The sequence below is a fragment of the Suricata suricatta genome, chromosome 9, assembly GCF_006229205.1.
Source record: "Suricata suricatta isolate VVHF042 chromosome 9, meerkat_22Aug2017_6uvM2_HiC, whole genome shotgun sequence".
NCBI lineage: Eukaryota > Metazoa > Chordata > Mammalia > Carnivora > Herpestidae > Suricata > Suricata suricatta.
In genome coordinates, this window is record NC_043708.1 from 28028236 (window position 1) to 28052591 (window position 24356).

The window sequence follows — 24356 nt, forward strand, 5'->3', positions numbered from 1 at the left end:
ATTGATTTCTAGGACAGTCTATAATGGGGAAACTCTCAGTTTATTTGCTTCATAGACATGCTTGGATTTTCTTAAGGGAGTTCTAAAAACAGAGAAGATGGCAAATAAGAAAGAAAGAAGAAAGGAGCTTCTTTCTGGATTTGGGCAATGAAAAATTTAAATAGAGTAAAAATTTTTGCGGGTGTACTGATTTTCAAAGATTATTTGCAAAACCGTTCTGTATGACATGTCATGTCTTTAGGACGCAGTGCTTGTTGAAGACACTCAACAGGCCATGGGGGGTGGCCAGGTCCTCTCTCTGCCCCCAACAGCCAACATTTTTTTTCAGAGAATTGGCTGCCTCCCTGAAGATGAAAATCAATGACTTAGAAACTGATTAAACAATCCAAATAGCAACTGATAAATGGATTAACTCTCTATAATGTAATTCTGCAAGCTTTTGTCTTCTGCCTTCCCCAGGTCAGTTTTTCTATTCCTGGAGGCAAAGCAGAGGCATGGAGGAAGCGAAGGCCAGAGGGAATCATATTAAAGTGGGTGAATCCGTTTATCACTTACTGTCTGGATGGTTTTTCTGCTCACATATCTGCTTCCTTTTACAGATTTGTACCCTACGGGACCCTGATTAATGTTAGCCAGTAAATAATGAAAGATAGCAGTAGACATTGGGCATAGTGAGGAAGAAGGTACCCCTGTGGTTTAGGCTGATTCCATAAACAGACTCTTCTTAGTTGCAAACAGGGAGTGTTAATGTGACCAAAAAAAAAAAAAAAAAATCTCCACAATAGGGATCGAAAAATAGGAGAATGGAGGCATTTCTCCCCCTGTGAAGAAATCTGTCCAAGCCTTTTCAGCCAGCCCCTAGGAACTGAGAATTATTTCAGTGCTTGAGAATATGTGCCATTCTCGCAAGCTTTGTTTTTAAGACCATGTCCCAAGATTTTTCTTTGCTTTTGGAGAAGGACCTTCAACAGGGGTGGCTTATGAAGATCTTAAGCATCAAGACATGCTCACTAACTCACCATTAACCTATCTTTGGCATGAGGCTAGGCTAACAGTCCAGTTCTGGTTCTAGGTGCTTAAAATCTGGTGAGGAGCTAGTCCTGAGTTTTCTCCATACCAACGCGTCTGGACTTCAGGGAGATGAGGCCAAATAAAAGTAGACACTTATGTACATGCCAAGATGTTCATCAGAGGGCCCAGAAGCTTCCTCAGTGTCCTTCACTGAGTATTGATGACTACCATCAATACTTCTTTGTTTTTTCTTTTCAGGGACAGAGGGATATCTCCTAACTAAGAGCATCTTTCCCAAGGGCAAGGCCTAGGCATTGACCATTCTCTCTCCCTCTCATCACACCAGTGTTTATGGTTGCTACCTGCTGTTTGAGCCTCAGGCCTGAGGGCTGATTGTTCAGGGATGAGAGAAGTTTACTTGACTAGTAGGCCTTCTGGATGCTTTGCTCATCCAGGGAATGCGATCAGGAGCAAGGGTAATTTCTGTAAAAACACAAAGATGGGTTTTGCAAAAATCAAACTGAACTCTGGATGGCTTGCAAGGTATTAGACCTGTTGAACTGAGGAGGATCAGAAAGAAAACAGCCTAATTTAACAGTTTGGTTGTAACAAAGCTGCACATTCTAGACTTGATATTTTTTCCGGAGCAGATTCTGTCACACCATGGGAGAGGAGGGGCCAGTAGAAACTCATGACAGTAAAAAATCGGATTTTTTTTTAATGTTTCTATAGCCCAGAAAGGACCGGATGGGACAGTCATTCCCAACAACTACTGTGACTTCTGCTTGGGGGGCTCTAACATGAACAAGAAGAGCGGGCGGCCTGAGGAACTGGTGTCCTGTGCAGACTGTGGACGCTCTGGTGAGTGCGGCCCCTTCCTGCCTCTGTGCCCATAGACTGGAAGCTCTTCCGCTTGCATCCCTGTGCCGTCTTGTGTGGGGGTTGAAGGCTCGCGTGGAGAAGTGACGATGGTGATTTTGAGTGGAGAGGAGTTTTCAGGTCATTTTTGTTTTTTTCTTCTTTGGGTTTTAAGAAGCAAAATTATGCCCTGAGATGTAGGAAAAAGGGAGAGGGGTTTTTGGCTTGTGTCTGGCCTTTCCACGAGGTGAATATATCTTTGTGTGTGTTGTGGACAGCAGTGAGATTGTGTCTTGGAAATACCCGGAGACACGGGCAACATGCTTCCTTGTATCAGATGATGTGCACATAACAAAAAAGATGTGTTTGTTCTATGGAAGTATCTGGGGGCAAACTGGAAGAGTGTGGAAACATCAATATAGGGAGAGAAGCCACATCTTGCATTGTGGGAGTCTGAGACCCCTGGGCTCATGGACAGCTGCGTAAATACCACCTCCATTGGCCACTCATCCCATTTTCTCATATAATATAGACAAAAGAGACTCTGACAGATCAAGGGGGCAAAAGAGTAGGTATTCTTAGGGCTAATCTGGAACTGACTTGGCATGTTTTAAAATTTTCATCTGTAACCTCTCCAGAGACTAAAATGACCAAAAAAGACAGTGGTCTTATTCTTTCATTCTTAAAATGAGTTCAGGTCTTCAAGTTTTGTTCAAGTTGTTTTGTCTTTCAATTCTAACCAAACCATTATCTTTGGCTGCTCGTGAGCGGTTGGTGCTACCTATTTTTCATATTGTTTCATGTCACAGCTGAGCCAAAGCACAAGGCAGGGAGGAGAAAAGATCTCAGATTCATCTTTAGTCTGATCCGGTGCTGACTAGTAGGTGAAATCCAGTTAAGTTGGGTGGTTGGTGGTGGCAGTGAGAAGTCATTGCTCCTTTTCATATCTCTCCCCAGTGTCTTTTCTGCTCCGAGTCCCAAGGGAAGGACTGAGATGACCACACCTGGGTTTATTGTAACAAACTCAGTTCTTGCTTTGCTTGCTGCAAACCTCAACTTCAGTTCTTCCATATTTGGTTTTTGGGTTGTTTAGGGATCCAGACTTATTTGAGTAGCAAAGCAGTAATTGAAAAAGGATTATGGTTTCTACTGCACAGACCCTCAACATTGAACTCTAAGGACCCAACAGGGTGGCCCGTCTATGTTCCTTTGTTTTCCAAACCTAATACCTAATGCTGAACTTTTTAATCTACTATTGCTAGCTTAGAAGAGAGGGCTCTTGTGGCATTGGACTCTGGGTGTTAAATACTTAAGAGAAAATGAATAGTTTTAGAAATACTTAAAGAAAATGAAACAACTGAAGTTCAATTCAATGTTTTTTAAAAGCAAAGGATCAGACAGGATTTCTGTCGCCAGAAGCAAAGTCACCTGGCGGAGCGAAAGGCAGAATGTGACGGACTGTTTTGAGTTTGGGGTGCGTTAGAGAGGGCAGCTTCAGAATTCTCACCGCAAACTGCTATGATTTCCCCCTTTCCTTTCCTACAAAAGACGGGGTACTTGAATCTGATCCATGGGGGACCAAAGCGGGCAGCTGGTGTTGTCTCTCCAAAGCCTCTCTCCTCACAGCCTTTATTCAGCTTTTTCTTCCCAGGAGCTGTCGGCTATGTGACTCAGGGGACCATTTGATACCAGCCTAGGTGTTCTCATTGCATTTGCCAATTTTGGTGGATGATTTAGTCAGGGTCTGACTCTGATGTTCCTGAAATAGTCAATACCTTGGGAGTAAACAGGTGGCGTTAGCCCATGAGCTATGCTTGTTAAGGCAGGTGGGCGAATCCTTCTCTAGGGCCTCCTTGGAGTCCTTCCAAGGAAGAATGCGAAGCTCAGAAAAACGGTCTTTCCTTTCCCATCTACTCCATGGCCTCTATTTCCTGGGGAGAAAGTGAGATTCCCGAAATTGACACCATCCTTGAAACATCATGACCTCATTCAGAGGCAGTCCTGGGGCCCATTTACAGTGTAAATAAGTTTAGATCTGAGTTTCATAGATTTCAGGATACTGGATTTTATTAGGCTTTATGAACCCTTATTTCCTGCTTTTTTAGTGCTCTGAGGCAGATTTGACAACTCTGGACATTCTGGAGTAACTAAGACCTGGGCATGTTTAGTGGCTGGAGTGTGTGTGTGTATGTACCCGCACGTGTGCACACATGTGCACACAGGTGTATATGTGCACGCTCATGGATGCAGGTGCAGATCACAGAAATTTCCTCCAGTCGTTAAAGAAAACGAGAGACTCTTTTATTACCTACCACTTATCAACTTCTCTGTGCTTTCAGTGCAAATGAACCACATGGTGTAAGGTCAGAATTGAAAGGGTGCCGAAACAATGGGATTAGAAACGGGTGAAAATAAAAATAAAACGGATGGGGGCTTAACCACCTCGAATGGGTTATCTGACAGTAATACCTTTGTAAAGCTGACTGTCAAAGTGAAGGACACACAATGTTCAAAGAGAAACACCAACCGAAAACACCAAAGAAATACCAACCAGGCTTAAAAACCACCAAGGAAACTCATTGTCTGGGGTGGGGTTGAGCGAGCGGGCATGTAGGTGTATGCATACGGAAGAGGAGAAAGAGAGACCACGGTTGAATCTGTCACTGTCAGAGCTGTGGACATATATATTCTGATAGAGATGATGCCTTTCTGGGGAGGGAGGAATCCTTTTCCCTGGAAATGTTGGCTTTGTCCCCTTACCCCAAATCCCTGTTACCAGGTGATACACCCAGCTAATCCCTTCTGGTGTGAAATGGTTTATGATCTTGCTATTAAGAGTAACATTGTAAGAATGTAATAAGAGTATTAATAATGCTGTCTGTTGCTTAACCCATGTGCTGATATATTCATCATACATGTCAGCTCATTTGGGAGGAGAAGGCAGGAAGGAGGAGGCAGCGGCCGCAGCACGTACCACGGAGGACTTATTCGGTTCCACATCAGAAAGTGACACGTCAACTTTCCACGGCTTTGATGAGGACGATTTGGAAGAGCCTCGCTCCTGCCGAGGACGCCGCAGTGGCCGGGGTTCACCCACAGCAGATAAAAAGGGCAGTTGCTAAGCCCACGGAACAGACTCTCTGGGCGAAAAGCCGCCACCCTCTGACTTTGGTCACTATTCTGGGTCTGATATATATATTTTTTTTAAATGAAAGTCAACTTTAGGTTTTCCCTTCATCCTTGCTTTTTCCTGTCTCCTTCCTTGCATCCTTCCCTCTTTCCCCCTGTTTTGAGTATGTACAACGGAAGCACAAACTACTGAAACAAAGCAGAACAAAAGAGCAGGATAACAGTCCTTCAGAGAGATGGCATCGTGAAGTACTGTTTATTTGCCGTAGAAATGGGAAGTTAGGCGGATTGTCTCTCTTTGGGTGGAGAGGGGATCTTTTTGACCCAAGCAGAGTCGATTTCCTCAGTTTTCCTATTTATTGGCAAAATGAAGAGACGAGGAACATTGGGTTTGGAAACAAAGAACGAATAATATTAAAAATTATTATTTATGTATTCTAGCTATTATTAGATATGGACTTTTTTTGAGAGAGAGGAGGGAAATCAAAGCAATTGAAGTGATATCCTGCTTGGGAGAGAGCCGCCGGGGGAGGGGTTGATTCAAGGACACCTAGTCAGGAGGATTTCCTCGCCCGGAGTGATGGCACTTTCTGTACCCCACGGAGTGTGTGGCTCCCTACGGCAGACCCCCTTCCCATTTCTGCTCCCTGACCTTTCCATCTTCCTCCCTGCTTGTGAGAAAATGTCAGCAGCTCCTGGGAAGTCGGGCCTCCGCCCGTGGCCTCTCTCCAGCGCCTCCTGGGCTCCTCCCCTCCGCCAGCATAGCCATGGCGTTGTTGCTGGGTTTCTCCTCACTTTCGTCCTGGCGAAGAGCAATTTCCAAATGCAGGAATGGATCTAAACAGAAAGTCATGGACTCAGCAGTGACAAAGCAACCTGAGGCCACACTCATGGAAGAAAGAATGATACCTCACAGTATATTTCCCTCTCCCCTTGGCCCCTGTTTACAAACATAAATTCCCGTTGGATGATCAAGTCTCCCGTGTCTCTTCTTCTATTTTTTTTTATAGTGCCCTCCAGGCACTTTGTTTTATGTTTCCAATAGCACCTCCTGAAATAAACCAAAGCAACACTTGCTCAAGGTCCCTGGGGCGACGGAGAAGACCATCCACTTTGTCGGCAGTCCCAAGAACGAATAGCTGTGCAGTCCTAGTCAAAAGGTATGTCTTGGCTGGCCTGTCTTAGAGTGAGGGCAAAACCATCATAGTTGGTTTTTTTGTTTGTTTGTTCGTTTGTTTTTTCTTTCTTTCTTCCTTCCTTTCCTTTTCCTCCCCCCACCCCTCCGCTTATCTTTGTTTTTCTGGATTCACACTACCATGTTAGTGTGGGTGTGGCTACCAGAGTGTCCTCCACCTGGCCCTCTGCTCTCTGTGTGTGCATGCTTACCCACGTGGGCCTGGGCCTGGTGTGGGAACTGAGGCTTGCTTGGACCATGGGACAGGCTCTGTACAGAGAATGGTGGGCTTCTGGCTTCTGGCTTCAACCATCAGAGGAAATGACTGGGAAACTGCTTGGCTAAGTCTGCCTTCCTTGGCTCCACCTGGCAGGTGGAGTCCAGGGATTGGAGGTCGGAGCTGGCTGCTGGACTTGGGTGGAATGAGAGAGTGTGGCCATCTGGGGTCTGCATGTTCAGGGTGGTATTCCTTGCTTCACATTCCGACTTCACGGCCAAGGCGATGAGTCCAGATTAAAGAGGATCTCTGATTAGGAAGACACTCAGCTGAGCTGATCTGAAGATTCTGAACTTCTTCAGATTAGTGTGGTCAGGGTCTCCAGCCTCCATGAGAGCACAGGTCCAGAGACATGGGCACTGCCATTCGGATTGGGTTGGGAGATCCAAGTAGCCGCCCAGGCAACAGGCAACTTGTAAGTGTCTGGGAAGATCTGCTTTGACAATCCAGGCTTTGCAAATCTTCTTGAATTAGACCTGTCATTAAAATAACAAACCAACTGAACAAAAGCAAAGGCTAAGCAAAGAAGCCCACAAATGGACTCTTTGTGCTTCCGTGGTAGCCCGAGACAGAAAGGACTTCTACTTTTCTCCTGCTTGAAATGTGTAAGTGCTGACATGGGCATTTGCTCTCAGTTGGGAGAGGACAGAACAACCTCACCCACTTTGGGGATGTTCTGCCTCATCTGTGTGTGGCCCTGCTCCTAGCAAATACGGAATAAACCTCCTGTTCTATAATATTCCTGCATGCTTACCTGTGTGAAAGAGCCCATGTAGCTGGTTCCAGTTGGTTTCTGCTGAGGATGCAACCTGCTCTTCCTGTCATTCTCCTCCTTGTCATCTGTTCTGTTACTCTGACTTAGCTGTTGGATTCATAGCACTGTACCTTGCTCTCATTGATGAAGTGTGAGCCACCAAGTTAATAAAAATATGTCCGACTGATCTATCCTGTTATTTGAAATCTGTGTAGTTGTTTGTAGTCCTAAAATGTTCAATGACAGCTTGCCTTTGAACTAGAAATTAAAAAAAAAACTACTAAATTTAAATTATAAAAAGCCACCTAATTTCAGAGGCTAGCTTGGGCCTCGGAAGGAGAACCAAAATGAAGAACTGTCTAAACAAGGCAAACTCCCATGGAAAGATTTATCCAAGGGTGGCTATTGCTTGTCTATTTTAATTTTGCTAACAGGGCTTGGACTTCACTTTCTAGTTTGGGGGATAGTAGATGTCCTCATCTTTCTCAGTTCGTGTGGCCAGGCAAGCATAGTAATGCCTGAGCACTTTGTCTCACCTTGCTTTTAGTATCTTCCAACAGATTCAGTCAGAATTTACATCCTTTAAAAAAAACAAAAAGGAACTGGAGGGCACTTTGAAGATGATCAAGTTCAAGCTTTCCACTTTTCAGTGTAGAAAGATCAATCCAGAGAGGTTGAGTGAGGTTTGAGAGAGCGGAATGAACGTGGCTTTGAAGACAAATGTCTTAAGGTGAAGGAAGGAAACTCAGAGGAGGCACAGGAGGAGTGAGCTGTCTGTCGTGGGTTTCTGAATGCCCTGATAGTTGATGTTATACCTTTATCCCCTTTTCTCTACATAATGGTGGCCGACATTTATGTACCAGGCATTTTCTGAGTGCTTTCTCTAGGATAGATCATTTAATCCTCATGATTACTGCATGAAGTAGGTGCTTGACTTAGCCCCAGTTTACAGTTATGGAATCTGAGGCTTAGTAATAAGGTTAAGAAATGTCCCTAAGCCCTCACAGATAAATAGGAGCCAGATTTTGATCCCTGGTAACCTGACTCCAGGACCTGTATTCCTTTACCCTTGTTCTGTGCTGCCACTTACCTGCTCCTATGTATGGAATATAGGAATATAGATAGATGAGTATTTTTTATTTATAACTTTTGAAGTTTGAATATCATTAGCTTATTTTGAAAGAGAGACATGGACATTCTTCACATCATGAAAGCTTTCAGAACCTCAGTGGAATGGACATCTTCATGCGATGCCATTTCAGTAGTTATTTATTTCAATCTGCATACTTTCCAACAATGTCATTCACTGTCTCTAAATAAAAAATAATCCTTGTCATCTAGAACTACTTTGGTGCTTCTATATTCTAGGAGAAGAACTTTATTTCCAACTTTTACACTAATTGGTTGGATCTCTCCACCCTTTCCTTTAGAGTCTGATCCAACAGCTCCTACAGTTGTTGTAATACTTTTCCTTGAGATTTTCTGGAATTATAATGCCTCCTTTGATTATGGTTTTGTCAGCACTCCTTTCAACTAATACTCCTTTTCTAACTAATACTTGGTCAGAGAGGGGAAGATATAGATAGATAGATAGATAGATAGATAGATAGATAGATAGATAGATAGATATCCCCTCACTTTTTCTCACGTCTAACCAAAGAAAGGGGTGTTTGTAATGAATATAGCTTTAAAAGATAACCTTATTAAAAGCAATTTTAAGACTGAAGAGTAAACAATTAGATCCCTAAAAGTACAATTCCAATTAAAATTCTGTGCAGAATATCTCAGAGAACACATCTTCAAAACCCATCATTTCTAGACATTCCCTCTTGATGCCTATTAGGAATGAAGTCCCCCTTGTGTGTGTGTGTGACCTCAGAAGTTCAAGAGCTGTGTGAGCAGTGAACGCATCTATCTTTCGTTTTGTTGTTGCTTTTGTTAAATGAGTAACACTACTCAAGTTCAATATAAAAGAAATTAGTCATCAGGATGAAAACAATCTGACTAGTTTCCTTTGTTCTCAGTTTAGGAAAGCACCACCCAGAATGTTTCAGAAGTGTCACCTAATTTTTTTAGTCTTAACCCAAGACAGGAGAACCAAAGATATAGAACTTTCTAAATTTGTTACAACCTTCAGATTCCCTGGGGAGAACTTTTGATGCAAAAGTGATGACTTGCTGTTTATCTGATGTTCTTTTTTCCCCACCTAGAACAATCTAATCCTTTATTTCTGTTACTGAGACTGCAGAGATCGGGTCCTCTGTTCGGTAACCCCGGGAGTGAGAAATATGCATTTAATTTTTTAAAGGTACTTTAAAGTCAGTAATGCAATTTGCTACTGGTATTTTAGAGAGAAGGATTTAATAAAAGTATGATGTTCACATCAATTGTACCCCTTTAAGCCTTCCTGCTTACTCTGCATCCCTCTCTGCACCTAATGGGCTGCAGCCTGCTACTGCCTTTATATAGCACTTGAGGGAACACAAGATCATTACTTGGGGAGAGAACTAAAAGCTGTTTGGAGGTACTCATTTCATAGTGGAATAAAATTAATTAATATTATCCCAATATGCCTCCTGTTACATCTGATGAATATGATCTTGAACTTGTACTTAAAGTTTGAGCAGGCTCATATATTAGGAATTTGTCCACAGGAGATTTGGTTTAGTCTTTGGAAGTAAAGCTAATTGTGTTGTATATTTTTGGAGTGAGGCAATTTTGATCTAGTGAGTGGAAACCTAGAGTAGAAGTAAAAAGTTCTGGGTTCTGGACTTAATCTCTGTTGTGAGTTTATTGCCATCAATCTCTGCATCAGTTTCTCTGTCCTTAGCACATGGGTGTTTTTTTTTTTTTTACCCTATCATAATATATAACCAATATCATCTCATGATTATTCTTAAAGCAACCCTGTGGGGTGGGATAGATGTCATTCATTCCCATTTTACCAATGAGGAAACAGACTGATCATGTTCGGCGACTGAGGTTCCAGGCTCAATGAATGATGTTTGAGTCTCCTAATAATCTTTCCATAGTCTACACTGACTTCTCTATAGATCATAGTTTGAAGATTTCTTGAGTAAAAGGAGTCAGGGGCTTTTGAGGTCTTTCACTCAAGATCTTATTGGATTGAAAGGAGATATTTGATACTCCATATTTGTTTGTAAAAATAAAACAAAACAAAATCCAACCCCATGATCACATCAGAACCCTGTTGAAAAGTAGCATACTGAAGTCTTTATAAACTTGCCCAAGGAAGTAAGGTTGAGTTTCTTACATGGTCAATGTTTTGGTGGCGACATCAGGGCAGGGGTGAGGGTGGAAATGGTAAGGTGGAGGGAATGAACGCTTCACATGCCTGAGTGCTTCTAACACTGAAGAATTGAATTATATGGTACTTTTGTGCTTAATAAAAGTGATTTCTGACCATTTTCTTAAAATAACAGTATAGGAAAAACCTTTCTGCTTGATTGATTTACAAAACAGCTGAGAATGATGGAAGATCCCTGTCAGAACTGAGTTATTAGCTAAAAAGCACTGGCAGTTAAGTTTACAGAATATCTCAATACTGGCCATCAACCAATGATAAGACTTAAACATTTTTTAATTTCAAAATAATTTCAGATTTTACAAACAACTCACACAAGTGACACAAAGAATTCTTATGTACACTGTATTTAGATTCTTCAAAGAATCTCAGTGCAATGATTGCGATCAGGTTGATGCAATACCTCACAATCTACAGGTCTTATACAGATTATGTCCTCACTGATGTCCTCTTTCTGGTCCACGATTCATCTAGGATTACATGTCATATTTTGTTGTCATGCCCTCCTTAACCCTTTAATCTGTAGTCGTTAGTTCCATAGTCTTTCCTTATCTTTCATACCTTGAGGCTCTTTGAAGAGTACTGGCTAATCAATTTATAGGAAGCCCTTCACTATAGGTTTGTGTGCTGTTTTCTAGGAGTTACAGTCAGGTTGTGAATTCGAGTGAGAGTACCACAGAAATGATGTTGCATCTTTCTCAGGGCCTCCTATAAGAGGGTATATGATTTATGTATCTCATTATTGGTGATCCAGACATTTGTCCTTTCAGCTCAGGACAGGTTCAGAATACCATGTTTATACACTTGGGATGATAATACTTTCATTCATTTGTTTATTTGGCAACTAGAGACTGAATAACAGCAGTATGCATATGACCGTTCAGCCCTGTGAAGGATAGGATGAAATTAAACATGGGGCCAATGGAATTGATGTCCACTGGATTTTTGGCAATCTAGGTGGGCAGACTAGATATTCACAAGCAGTTAATAATGTATAAGAGCATCATGGGGTGATATGTAATTATTTTTGCTGAGGACCACAGTTGTCAGGAAGATTTTCTTGGAGGAAGTCATCCAGATCGACTAAGAGCTCTAGATTGCTTATTGCTATTTAATCTGTTGGCAAGAATGTCTGTTGTCAGAGAGGATGGAGATAGAGCTGAACCAATGGGAAAGCTGGGGGTCACCACCCAAACCATGTAAAATGGCAAAAATCACAATGTGAACATATGCTTAAGTATTGGCCTGTAGTATTTTGTATATGCTACTAGTTTAGTGCTTATTATAAGTACTATATTATAGTCTTTCTCACCAAACAGATGACGTGTTCCTCGAGGGCAAAGATGATGTCATTCATGTCCCTCAGACAGTGCCTGACACCATTGTGCCATAATTATTTGTTGAAATAAACTGAGAACTAAGCAATGCTTCTGAGCTGATTAGTGGAAGGATTTAGTGTCTCATTCCATACATAGGGAATGATAAATAAATACTGTGGACACAAATGTTGGAGAGGTCCTATCTGGACACACCATCCATTGCTCAAGTCAGAGACAGGGAGATGAGATCCAGGAGTCAGTAAAGTAGCAATGAAGGGTCAGGAGGGAGAATGAGGGTGTGAGGGCCAGAGTGGGGGGAAGTTGAAGATGTGTGGAGGGACGGAAAGGTAGCCTCCTTGAAGGGGACTGAGGTGCAGTTGGAAGTTTTCAATGACCTACAGTTGGCCTAGCCAGAGGAAATGAAGGAGAAAATGGATGTTAGGAGCACAAAGTTGGGAACCAATCAGCTACTTTCCAGGTGACTTAAATGGGGCATAAGAAGAAAAGTGTGTGTGTGTGTGTGTGTGTGTGTGTGTGTGTGTGTGTGTGTGTGTGTTGGGGGACCAAGGATGGAAATTTGAGGAAACTGGAAGGTCATGAGGGTATGGCTATGAGAGAGACTCAGTAAACGAGTGGTAGATGATATCTGACTGGAGGGATTGGGGGCACCAGGAGCGGGACAGAAAGACTCCTGGTAGGGAGTGAAAACTTGGGTGCCCAACAAGAGAACACTTGGCAGGCACCAGTAGGGGGTCTGAAGGCCAACTAATTTTATCAGAGGAGTGAAGGGGCTAGAGGCAGGTGGGACAGTGAAGAGATGAGCATTAGGGATGAGGACTTGGTCTGGGAAGGGGCACTAGAAAAGCAGATCTGAGAGGTAAGACAGTGGGAGGGCATGGGATGGGATGGAGGGGAAGAAAATAGGAACAGAGGTTGGGGGAGGGCTTGGTGGTGGGTAGAAATGAGGCTCTTTTAAGCCTCCCCTTGAAAAAATAAGTCGACAGAGTTTCAGTTTTGGAAGTGCATCTATACCAGTCCTGTAACCCTGACCAGTGAGTAAGGCCTTGGGTACTAGAAAGAAATATGAGGGATGGAGGGGTTCAACTTGGAAGAGGCTGAGCCACTCATTTCATTTTGAGGTTTGTTCCCTGCTGCCTTTGCCATTTTGCAGTTGGGCACCTCCTTCCTTTCCTCCCTCCCTCACCACCCAGCCCAATGTGACGTGGGCACTGTTTAGGGGCACTCATCTCTACCCTCAGGGACTGCTTCTGGGGTGAAATGTGATAGTCCTTGGTTTTACTGCTTCCTCCTTTGTGAAGACTACTCCATTCCAAAGCCTAAAATAACTTAGCAGATTTCATTTCAGCTAAAAGCCAAATCCATTCCTGCTTGGTACTCATCCTGGCTAAAGGACCCACCAGGATTGAACTGCTACCAGGCTCCAAGGCTGACAGTTGGGATCACTGGGCTAGTGGAGGACTTTGGAATGGATCTTTTGGCTTGGTTCTCTCCCTGAGTAATTGTGACAGCCTGGAATCCCTTGGGATTGGGGGTGAGGGTGTACGCATGAAGCAGTGTCCTTTGGGTTGGCCAAAGGAGGCATCAGTTGGGGTTTTTGTAACTGCCACTCGTCCTACGCCATAGAACAACTCATTTCCACTTAGGTGACAAGCAGAGAGATTACGTCATAACAGTTCTTCTGGGGTATTTTAACAGTGAAAAGATTCAGCTTCCAAGTAGAGGAGAAAAAAAAACCAATAGGTTCTGCCAGCACCCAGTTTTGGCTACTACACCACCTAGGATTTGAAAAATCCAGCTGTGTCTCCTCTGTTTCTTGTGTCAGTCGGTTGCCCATGTACAGCTGACCTGCCCTATTTCTGGCTGATCTTGTGCCACTGATGGTCCAGGCACAGGAGACACGAGCCAGATTCTCCTCGCACATCGCCATGGTCTCATTAGCATGGCTGTAGGTAGTATGTTCTGTCTCTTCTTTTGTTTTTCTTTTCAATTCATTTCATTACCACCACCCCCTTCATTTTAATCTTCCCTGTTTTAGGTAGGTGTCCTGTGCTATTGTTTTTTGTTTTATCTTTCTTTGCCTTTCCCTCTGCAGTCAACTATATGACCTGGGGACCCCGGCATCCTTCAAGCAAGCCATTTCTGAAGAAGATGAAAACAAGCCACGTTGATTTGCGCCTCCTCCTTGTCCTCCTCCTCCTCTTCCTCTTCCCTTGCCCGGCCCCCTCCTGCACGTGTGTTTCAGTCAACACAGGAGCCTGGATTGTGGAAAAGCCTGCAGCGCAACTCAGCTCAGCTCAGAGAAGTCTCGGGAATGGCCTAAGTTTGTGCAATAAGAATATTTTTTTTCTTTTTAAAATTCTTCATTACATTTTCTTTAAGTGTCTGTGAGAACGTACCCAGGTCAGACTGGAATTGCTCTACGATAGAAATAACTGAACATGAACAAACTGACGGAAAAAAAAGAGTTAACTATTTTATTTATTTCAATATTTAAAAGAAAAAAAGTGGTGACGTGGCACAGTATTTTTGTTTAAAGTACCTTCTACTTCAAAAGTTAACAGCAATTTTGTGAAGACACGAAATCAAAAGAGTTACTTAATGTAAAATAAAGACTGCATATTAACTCTAAGGAAAAAGACCCCACGTTTTTAATGAGAAAATAAAGATCAACTCTGCTCTTTCAGGCTTTTAAAAAAGCCATTCATGTATGTGCTTTAGGTATTTTTATTTCTGCGAGTTGGATGTGGTAAGTGAGGAGTGATTGGTTTTTATCCCCTCCTTCTTCAAAATACTATTGGAAGCATTGGTGATATTACATGGTTATGTGTTAAGACGTGATGGAAATAAATTAGCCACAAAGGCTAATCAGCAGGCTCTCTCCACTCCCCAAAAAACTCTCTCCCCTCTCCCCGTAGGCAAACCCCATTCATCTGGATGTCAAGAAACAGCTCGACTCCTGGTTGTCATGTCTGATGAGGCCTAGTTCAGAAAGGAATTCCATCTAGTGATTAACTGTATCTTGGCGAGTTCAACATTTTCAAACACAGACAGCTTTATTTAAAATAACGCAGTGAAGAATGAGGAAAAAAAAAAGGCAACAAAATCAGCATCAGCTGAGATGATACTAATTTGGTCACCTGACAACTTCCAGAGGAGACTTGCAAAGGGAGCCTTCTGCTGAGTAGGCTTTGGGGTGGCCTAAGGTTCTAGAGTGGCCCCCAGGGCAAGGGAGGCCAACCTGAATGATGGAAACCTCAAATTCAGTTGCTGATGGGGTAAAGGAGAAAGACACGTGTTCTAACATGTCCTCTTATGGCCGTGTGGGTAGAAGTGAATGTGCTGGCCTATGTAATTCAACACTGTGTCTGTGGCCTGGCAAAGGAGCTGTGTTGACCAGCAGGGCCACTCGGTTCTATTCCAGGTGTTCTACGTGTCCATGCTCTTGAGTTTTCCTCAACTTGTAAGCAGAGTCCTAATAATGAATGCATGGCCTAACGCTGGATGTTCTCGTCAGCAAGAGTCCTTGAGTGCCAGTGTTACTGAAATGGTTCTGAGCCTGAGAATCTCTCTTTTGCCTTTGAAAGGGGAGACTGGATGGGCATAGCCCTCCTGCTAGCCTTTTCAGCTTTCTCATTCGAGGCCAGTCCTGGGGTGGAGGGCAGGAGATCACCAAGAGTGTCTTTGTACCATTTTGTAGCCCTTTTCTGTGACGTTTTATGATAGAAGAGATCCCTTTTCAAAATGCTAATAATTATAATAACCCACTCTCCAACCAACTCCCACAAGTTACAATGTGTAGAATTGTGATAAAGCTTTGCATAATGTAGGGTTTGTATCAAATTTGTGTAAGTTTCTGTTAAATAAAAGTCTGTTTCCAATGCTCCCATAGCATCTCTGTAAATTTTACTTTACTAACTTCATCCTACTTGAGTCTGACTTTCATACCATCTTGAAAGGATTCTGCCCACTTGCATGCCCAAGATGTGTTGAACCTTACTGATTTATTTAGAAGCACAGTATACAAAACAGGAGTTGCCACTGGTTTGGCTGACAGGTGGCTTGGGAAGAAAACAAGTCCCAGCGTTAGTGCCAGTATCTGCTCTCTGAGTCCAGAGTTGCGGTTGCGCACTCACCATCACTACAGCCATTGTCACCCTCTCCTTGGAGAGCCTGTTTATGTGCATAGACTTGATATACCTGTCCAATGTTGCATTATATCTATGCCAAGAATAGTTTGGCATAAGAATGTGAGATTTAGTGTGTGTTTGGAAAAATATGGGAGGTTCATGTTTTCATTGCCTAAAAGGTGCTCAGAGTGACTCAAGCTGCCAGTTGGTACAGCTATAAACCAGACCCTATGATAGGTTTCTTCTTGTGTGTGGAAGTGAATACTCTTCCCAGTTGGGTGCTCTAGGTCAGGTGGAACCAGACTGGTCTTTCAGGCCATGTCTTGCCCTCTGAGCATTGTCACATTGTGATATTTATTATGGGCTTATAAGTTTCCCTAACAGTAAAAAGCCTTCCCCTGCCCCCAATATACCCTCCTTAGACTCTTGTTTTCTTTTTGTTGTGGTAAAATATGCATTACATAAAATTTACCATTTTAATGGTCGGTGGCATTGAGCACATTCACATTGTTGTGCAGCTCACCTCCATCTGCTCCAGAACTTTTTTTATCTTCTCTAGTTGAAACTCTGTCGCCATTAAACAGAATTCCTTATGCTCTCCTCCCTTTAGTCCCGGGCAACCACTTTTCTACTTTCTGTCTCTATGAATTTGGCTACTGGAGGTACCTCAGATGAGTGGAATCATATAGTATTTGTCCTTTGGTGACTGCCTTATTTCTCTTAGCATAATGTCTTCAAGGTATGTGTATATAGTAGCAGGTGTCAGAATTTCATTACTTTTGAAGTCATGATATTCCCTAGTGTGCACATACCACATTTGTTGATAGGCACTTGGTGTAAATAGGAGGTTTTGCATATTTATGAAGTATCACCCACTTCCTGAAGTGACTTAAATTTGAGACACTAGATCCAATTCAGAGGTCACCAAGGGGATTAAATATCTTCTCAGGAGGGAAATGATTGCACCTGAAATCTCCCTTCTAATTTGTGCCCTACAAAAGGGTACCTTGATTCTGCTGGGCAAACATTCTGTCTGTAAGGTGTGTCTTACCTTATGACATACCTACCTCTTCGTACGTATGGTCTTGGGATGCTTGTAGGGATAAGTTTTCTACCATGCAGGTGTAGTATCAGTATAAATAACCAAGAAATAGAGGAGACCCAGCAGAATCAAATGTCTTTAATGGTAGCCCATGAGGGCAGAGGCTTCCTTTTTCAAATGATGGTGAATTGTTGGCAAAGCATGCATGTGCTCTATGTCTGTAGATGGTCACTGATCAAGAGGGAGGGGAAAAATATATATGTGAGCCAAAGAAATGACAAAGAGAAAAATCACTTTAATCAACCATTTGGAAACATATTAGTTCATATAAAAGGTTAGCTCTGGGGTCAAAATGGAGATGCCTACAGAGTAGGTATCTTTAATGAGTGCCAAGGAGAGGAGGCAGCCCTTGATCTTAGCCTTGGGACACAGGGAGACACCAGGGAGTGCTAAGGAGTGTATAGAGCCAGACAGCATCTGTGCTTTGAGTGGGACAGCCACTACTAGCTCAAGGGGTGCTGCTTGAGGGCTTAGGGTTCTCAAGTGCCCAGGTTTTTCAAGAGGGACCAGAAACTCAAAAATTTTGGTGAGATCTCCCTAAAATGTTGGTAGAAAATTGAAAATGCTGAAAATCAATTTTGTGTGGACAAAACTACATGTGAGTGTCTACCAGACACTCTTGGATGACTTTGGGACAGCCTTCCTCAAGGGCTTCAGTCTGGGTAAGGTTGAAGTTGAGGATGAAATGCTTTGACCAAATTCCTTCACTTCATCTATGGATGTGTCTTATGGTAATATGACTCAGAATTGTTATGTGCTGGGGATAGGTTTCTGGGTTGGTTTCTGGATGGAGCTAGGTCGTTGTTGAGCACATTAGGGATGCAGAATGTACAAGACATTCCCCCATCCGGTCCCCTTCCCTCTGCACATAAATGAGAGAGCATCTCTTTAAAACCGTGGGCGGGGCTATTACAGTTTAAAGCTATGAGATTTTTTTTCTGTATTTTTTTTTTTAACTTTCTTATTGCTGATCAGTCATATGTTCTATCACATTCCTTTTACCCTTCTTTTCTTTTCTAAGATTTCTAAATTACTCCATGTGACAAGAACTCAATTCAAGTTTTATTGTATCCCCAAAAGAGCAAATTTAGAAATTCCTGTGATTAAAAATCATATATATATGTATATATATATATACACACACATATATGTATATATGTATATTTAAAAAGTATATAAATAAATATATAGTCTACAAAGTTTTCTCTGAAATGAGATGCATAGAAGATTAGAAGATGTAAAATACTTAAAATAACTCTAAATAAAATTTCTGGAGGAATATACATATTTATACTATATTTTATGCATAAAAATATATATGTCAGTCCAGAATTTTTGTTATTTAAATTTGTCTTAAGTATTTCACATCTTAGATGCATCTTATTTCAGAGGATACTACAACGCGGAACAAATTTCATGCAAAGTACATGTAAAAGCTAGTCTCTTGGGTCAGGGTGTTTTCTTGCTTTATTTTCTTTGGTTCAAGTAAGGAGAGGGCTATTCTGAATAAGCAGTTTGTTTTCCTTATGTTTTATAATGGGGGCTCTGCAAACTTTTCTTGTAAAGGTCCAGATAGTGTATATTTCAGGCTTTGCAAGCCAGACATCCTTTGCTACTACTATTCAGCTCTGGGGTTGTAGCATGAAAATAGCCATAGACAATATATAAATGAATGGGCATGACCATATTCCTATAAAACTTTATTTACAGAAATAGGCAGCTAGCTGGCCAGATTTGGCCCAGGGGCCAGAGTTTACGGATCCTGAATTAGAAATACAGAGTATTATACTGTTAAATTAGGGAGTGGTGGTAGTGTTATTTAAGACCTTTAAGAATTTCATATCACCAGGTGAAGGGCAAGAGGTACATTTCATGATCAGTAGTGTAAGCCATATTGAGGCTTATATGCACAAATGTTTGGATCCAAAAAAATTGCACCACAAGATGTTAGAGAGCTTTTAGTTTTTCTAGTTTAGGTACTGAGTCCAAACTACAATAGTACAGTGCTTACTGAAAGTACCTATAAATAATACAGCCAGTGGACATGCTAGCCATCCATAATGGTGACTCTTGAAGGCATAATGACTAACGTCATTCATCTCTACCAACTTGCGTATGAAAAAAGGCCAACTTTAAGATAGTTGAAATAATGCAAATGGCTCCTATGGGCTAAGTGAAAATTGACTACAGTTTCTGTAGGAGATAAATGCCAAAGGCCATTCAGTAGAGCCCAACTTGGGAGGTGTGGGGTTGTTGCAGTTAAAGAAATGGTCCCTTTTGATTCTCCAACAGCTGTGGCTCCCTGAAATTGTTAGTTATGAGGGATTGAGGATGTTGCTGAAGTGCATTTCTCCCTGAGAGCCCAGATGCTTGTGGTCATATTTAGAATTAGAACACTTCTCCAACTCAGTATCTCATGTCCTAAAAGAACCGACAAATAATTGTCTTCCTTAGATAGTAATGAAGATTCCTGATACTGGACCTACTATTGAATTAAAATCCTCTTACTAGTTGAGTGTGGGATGATCCTGACAGGTGGCCTCTGAGCTAGCCATGCTCAGTGGCAGCTGCCTTGGCAAACTTATCAAAGAAGTACTCTTTCACCATCCCGAGAGGCCACTGCATTGCTTTGAGAGAATGGGTAACTTTTCAGATCTCAGGTGTGTTTTACTGGTGCCGATTGCTAAGTTCCCTGAGTTACTTCCTGGTTTTCTTAACGGGTTTAGGGGGTGGGATCAATGTGTTGTATGTCTGCTCTATTTGCGCTAAGCTCCACCCTGTGATTGTAATTGAAGTCACCCAGATGTCAGCTTTGAGGCATTGACTAGAAGAAGAAAGATTCTAGTTAGAAAACCTGATATTTTGTATTCTATGTGAATATAGTGTTAGAAGCACAATCCCTCAGTTACCTGATCTTTCTGTACAGCAGAATAGGAAGTATTTTGATGCGAGGTGATAACAGTGGACATCAATGGTTTGGTACCCCCCTGACTGATATAATTATGGTGACTGTGTTATTAGTGATCACCTGGCAAGACACAATCATAGCTGAGATGGATCTGGAAGCTGTAGTGGAACACTAGCTGAAGGAGCAGCGTGATGTTTATTTTTAAGTTAGCACCATACCAGACCAGGTTATATTGGGTAGAACGTGCGAGGACTGGAGAGTATTTCTCCACCTCTATTTAATATTTTACACCACCATGTTTGAATTAGCTGAAAATAACTGGAAAACCCAAAAAGTACAGAGGAGAATATTAGCAGTAATTAAAAGGATGAACAATAAGCCCTGTAAGAAAGGGCAAAGGATTTGGGGTCAACTTGGGGAACAGAATTGGCGTGCCTTAATAACTGTCATATGCATCATTGAGAAAAGGCTAATCTTTCTGGTTTCTAGAGAGGACAGGAGAAGTTAGGGCTTAGAAGACTGACAAACAGTTCTTTTGATAGCAAGAATTTTTGACTACTTGAGGCTGATGTGACCTCACTGATAGCCAAATACGTTTGCGCGTAGTTAGGGGTGTGGGCTAGATGACCTCTCAGGGTCTTGTCAAAGCTTGGCAGTGCTTTGAATTGTAGCTGGATAACCTGAAAGAGTTAGTGCCTAACTCACTACAAGGGAGCAGGGAGGCATGGTGAGAATTGGTTTTATGAATGCGTATTGTGATCATCAGCCAAAATTACATTTCTAGGCTTGTTCCTATTCATACTGATGCAATGTCCCAAGGCCATATAGGGACTTCCATTGTTTGGGTAATGTGAAATGCCAGCTGGAAAGTGAATGCGGTAGAAAGAGACATTTCCTCCAGAGAATTGTCAAAAAAGTGAAAAGCGAACAGTGAGAAGCAACTGGAAAGGACAGTAAGGCCAAAAGGTCATGGGGGAAAATGGTTCTGCTGAAAACTCCCAAGTTCCACTGTGGTTCTCATCTCCTTGGATTTCACCATGTCCAACATCATCCTTGGTGTATGGATTTTGTACTTGCTCATAGGACCTGGATATTTTTCTCAATTTGATTTTGGTTGAACAGCCTCGCTAATATTCATGGTTGTCTACTCGCCTCTCCCCACCTCTGTAGGGAAGGGAAGAAAGGTTTTATTAAAAGACAAAGTTAATTTTATATTGATACGTATAAAACAAAAATTCTGCTTGGGAAAACCTGTGGTCAGGATTCTTTCTGCGTAACTTAGAGAAGAACTCCTATAGTTTTGCTCTGTGTTTGATTTAAAGAAGTAGGAAGGATTGTACTGTATTTGTAGTGTGTGAACTCAAGTTTCTGAGGATCTGAAATGTAAAAGAGATTGGGAATGGAGAGAGCTTGTGTAAGAAGGAGTGAAGGAGTGATGTGATGAGTTGCTAGCGTGAATGCTTATGCTAAAAATTCTCCTTGACTGAGTTACCGGTTCAAAGAGACTGGCAGCTTGTAATTCCAAAAAGTTTTTTTAGTTAAAATAGATTGTTTTCCCTCTGTAGACATCAACATTTTGTCCGTAATTGAAAAAATAGATCAATACGTTTTGACCACATACTGTTACTTTGTATAATGACCCTCCAGTTATTGGTTTGCTTTATTCTCCTGATCAATTAATCAAACATTTATTGAATGTCTTCTATGTTGCAGTACTGTGTTGGGTTTTGCGGGGCATAAAAGAGAAGCAAAGTGGAATGGAAACAAACTTTTAGGGATACTTTCTTTTCTTTTTTTAGAATGTTTATTTTTGAGAGAGAGAGAGAGAGAGAGAGAGTGTGAGAGAGCGAGCACAGAAGGGAGAGAAGGGCAGAGAATTGGATACAGAGGATCCATAGCAGGCTCTGTGCTGACAATAGTGAGCCTGATGTGGGGCTCAAACTCGCTAACTGTGAGATCATGACCTGAGCTGAAGTCTGACACTCAACCAACTAAGCCACCCAGGTACCCCGTGGGGAGACTTTCTATGTGCTAGTCACTGATAGGCTTCTCATAGATGTTAGCTTGTTAAGACTGTATATCTGCCTTCTCAGGTTCAGCTTACTATTCTTATTTCACAGACATGGAAACTGAGGCTCAGGGGGATTGAGTTGACAATCATAGTAGTCATAGCTGGTAATGTCTGAGTTTTTCCATCAAAGATTTCTTGGCTCTGACCATCTCCACTGTGGAAGTCCTTTTTTCTGTCCAAAAAGAGGAGAGACAGGTGGCTAGCATATCATTCAAGACAAGACCATTAAGTGCCAAGTTGGTACAAAATGTGGGTACCACCCGGGCTGAGCAAAAGGAGTCTTTAGCACAGGTTGTAGTAGTGGGGGGGGGGGGATCTGCACCAAGTGCAGGTGGGTGAGCAAAGAGAAGACAGGCCACTGAGAGTGGGAAATTCCTGAGCAAAAGCTCTGAGGTGTGAGCAGCACAGTGGGGTTGCAGGCAGAGTGAGATGAGCCTGAATGGAGTGGGGGAAGATCCCGGGCTGTGGAGAGAAGTCAGAGGAATACGAACAGCCTCCACTGTCCTGGCGGGGCCTGATCCACAACACAGGAAACAAGAACAGAGGAAGTCAATGCATCTTGGGCCCTTGAGCAGGACACATATGATGTTTAGGATGGCTGTGTGAGGGCAGCCCAACTACGCACCTAAAGAAGTTTGGGTTTATATACTCTTCCCTACCAGGCTGCCTCAGACTGTGTCATGACCGTGGGATTCTGGCCCCTTTGGGGGAACAAAAGTGGCTAGGATTCCTTCTAAATGCTTTGTAACAGAACCCCAGTGTATCCTGTCTTTTGTGCGATGCATGTCCGACTGATGAGATGTTCACTTTGCTAAGTGTCAAGTGATTCTGTGAGCCCGTTACACTAAGTATTATTCTGAAAACAGAGAAACTGCTCTTCTGCTCCTTCCTGGTTTGTAACACATTTGGGGAGGAGTATGGGCTATCCCGAGAGGCTGGTTGGCCTGAGAGAGCTTTGTATCTAAGAGATCAATTGAAATTTGGGATCAAATCTCTGATTGTCCTTTTAGTCAAGTTGGAGAAAGAGTTTATTTGGCAAAATGCCCTTTAGATCTATAGGTCACTGAATGTAGTTGAGGAGAATTAAAAAACAAAGGCTCTGATTCTGGCCATTGCCTTTGTTTGGGTGCAGAAGCTCCTTCTGGTGCCATGGCCTGTTTGTCCCTAGTTACTTTACCTGTGGAGAAATCAACAACTCCTAAGATTGCAATTCCTGGGACCTCACTTCCATTTCCATCTCCCATGCTCATGTCCCCCAACTTCGTCTTGTCAGTGGGTTCTTTGCTGGCCCTCGGAGCTGAAAGAGGTGTAACCACGTGTGCGGAACATGGATTATGAGTCCAAAGAGTGGGGCCGTCTTCTCTGGGTGGCCAAGAATGATTGGTCCTTCCTGACATGCTAAATAACAGCCACCACATTTTCAAGGTAATCTTCCTAGCAGCTTTGTCCCGGGCTACTGTCCCACTTAGCAGATGATTGGGTCAAAACTTAGAAGGGTTGTGACTTGGTCAAAGCTACATGGAAGTGGCAGGGCCTGGATGAGACTTAGATCTTTAGCATATTTGCCTTTGCTTATTATTTGCCTATAATACTCTATGGCACTTGTCTTGGCTTAGGCATACCCAGATGTGGCAGAGCCCTGGACTGAAAAGGTCATCTGACAGCATAGAATTGAAACCCATAATAGAGTAATATCCATCTTCCCTCAGAGAAAAGCAAAAACAATAGGATGCCAGCTTCTGGATCCGCCCCTCTCTCCACCTCCCCACCTCCCCATCCACCCTGCTGACATTTATGCAGCACCTGGGCCTCATACAGCACTGTCTCACCAAACCCTTTCAAACTCTCTCTTTCCTTCATCTGCCTTTACACGGTAATGTTGATGCAAACCTGGTACAGCCAGCGTGCTGGGGCCGAATATTAACTGCTTCCCGTGCAATGTTCTGTGTCTGGTTCTTGCATCCACCTACATCACCTACATACTAGCTTGAAATGTAACTGTGTGCCCTGCAGAAAGCACCCCAGGCTTGCCTCTAATGGCACATTAGGTCTATCACAGGCCGCCCTCAGAGTTGATTTTGCCCTACAGAGGTTGAGAAGGCTGGCTTCAAAAAAGAAGTCCCTGCCTGGGGATTGGCGCAGAGAGAGATCTTCCGAGACAGTAACTTGCCCTCCTGCTCCCTCTCCATTAATTCCAGGAAACTCTGCAGCTCGCTTTCCCCTGCCCCCATCCTCTGGTCTCTCTGCTGTGCTAATCACAGCTCATTTCTGCTGCGTGCC

General features: G+C 42.7%; 1 protein-coding gene across 2 annotated transcripts in view; it reads left to right on the top strand.

Annotated features, from left to right (window-relative positions):
- The window catches only part of DPF3 (double PHD fingers 3), a 249968-nt gene that overhangs the window by 191900 nt on the left and 33712 nt on the right, over positions 1-24356 (top strand). Inside the window, exons 8-9 of one of the 2 annotated variants that reach the window (XM_029951160.1) lie at positions 1744-1872; positions 4792-5106. In XM_029951160.1, the coding sequence (XP_029807020.1) occupies positions 1744-1872; positions 4792-4991 (329 nt within the window). In that variant the 3' untranslated portion in view covers positions 4992-5106. Of the gene's footprint in view, positions 1-1743; positions 1873-4791; positions 5107-24356 lie in introns of those variants that run through there. The other variant, XM_029951159.1, reaches the window with a different exon arrangement.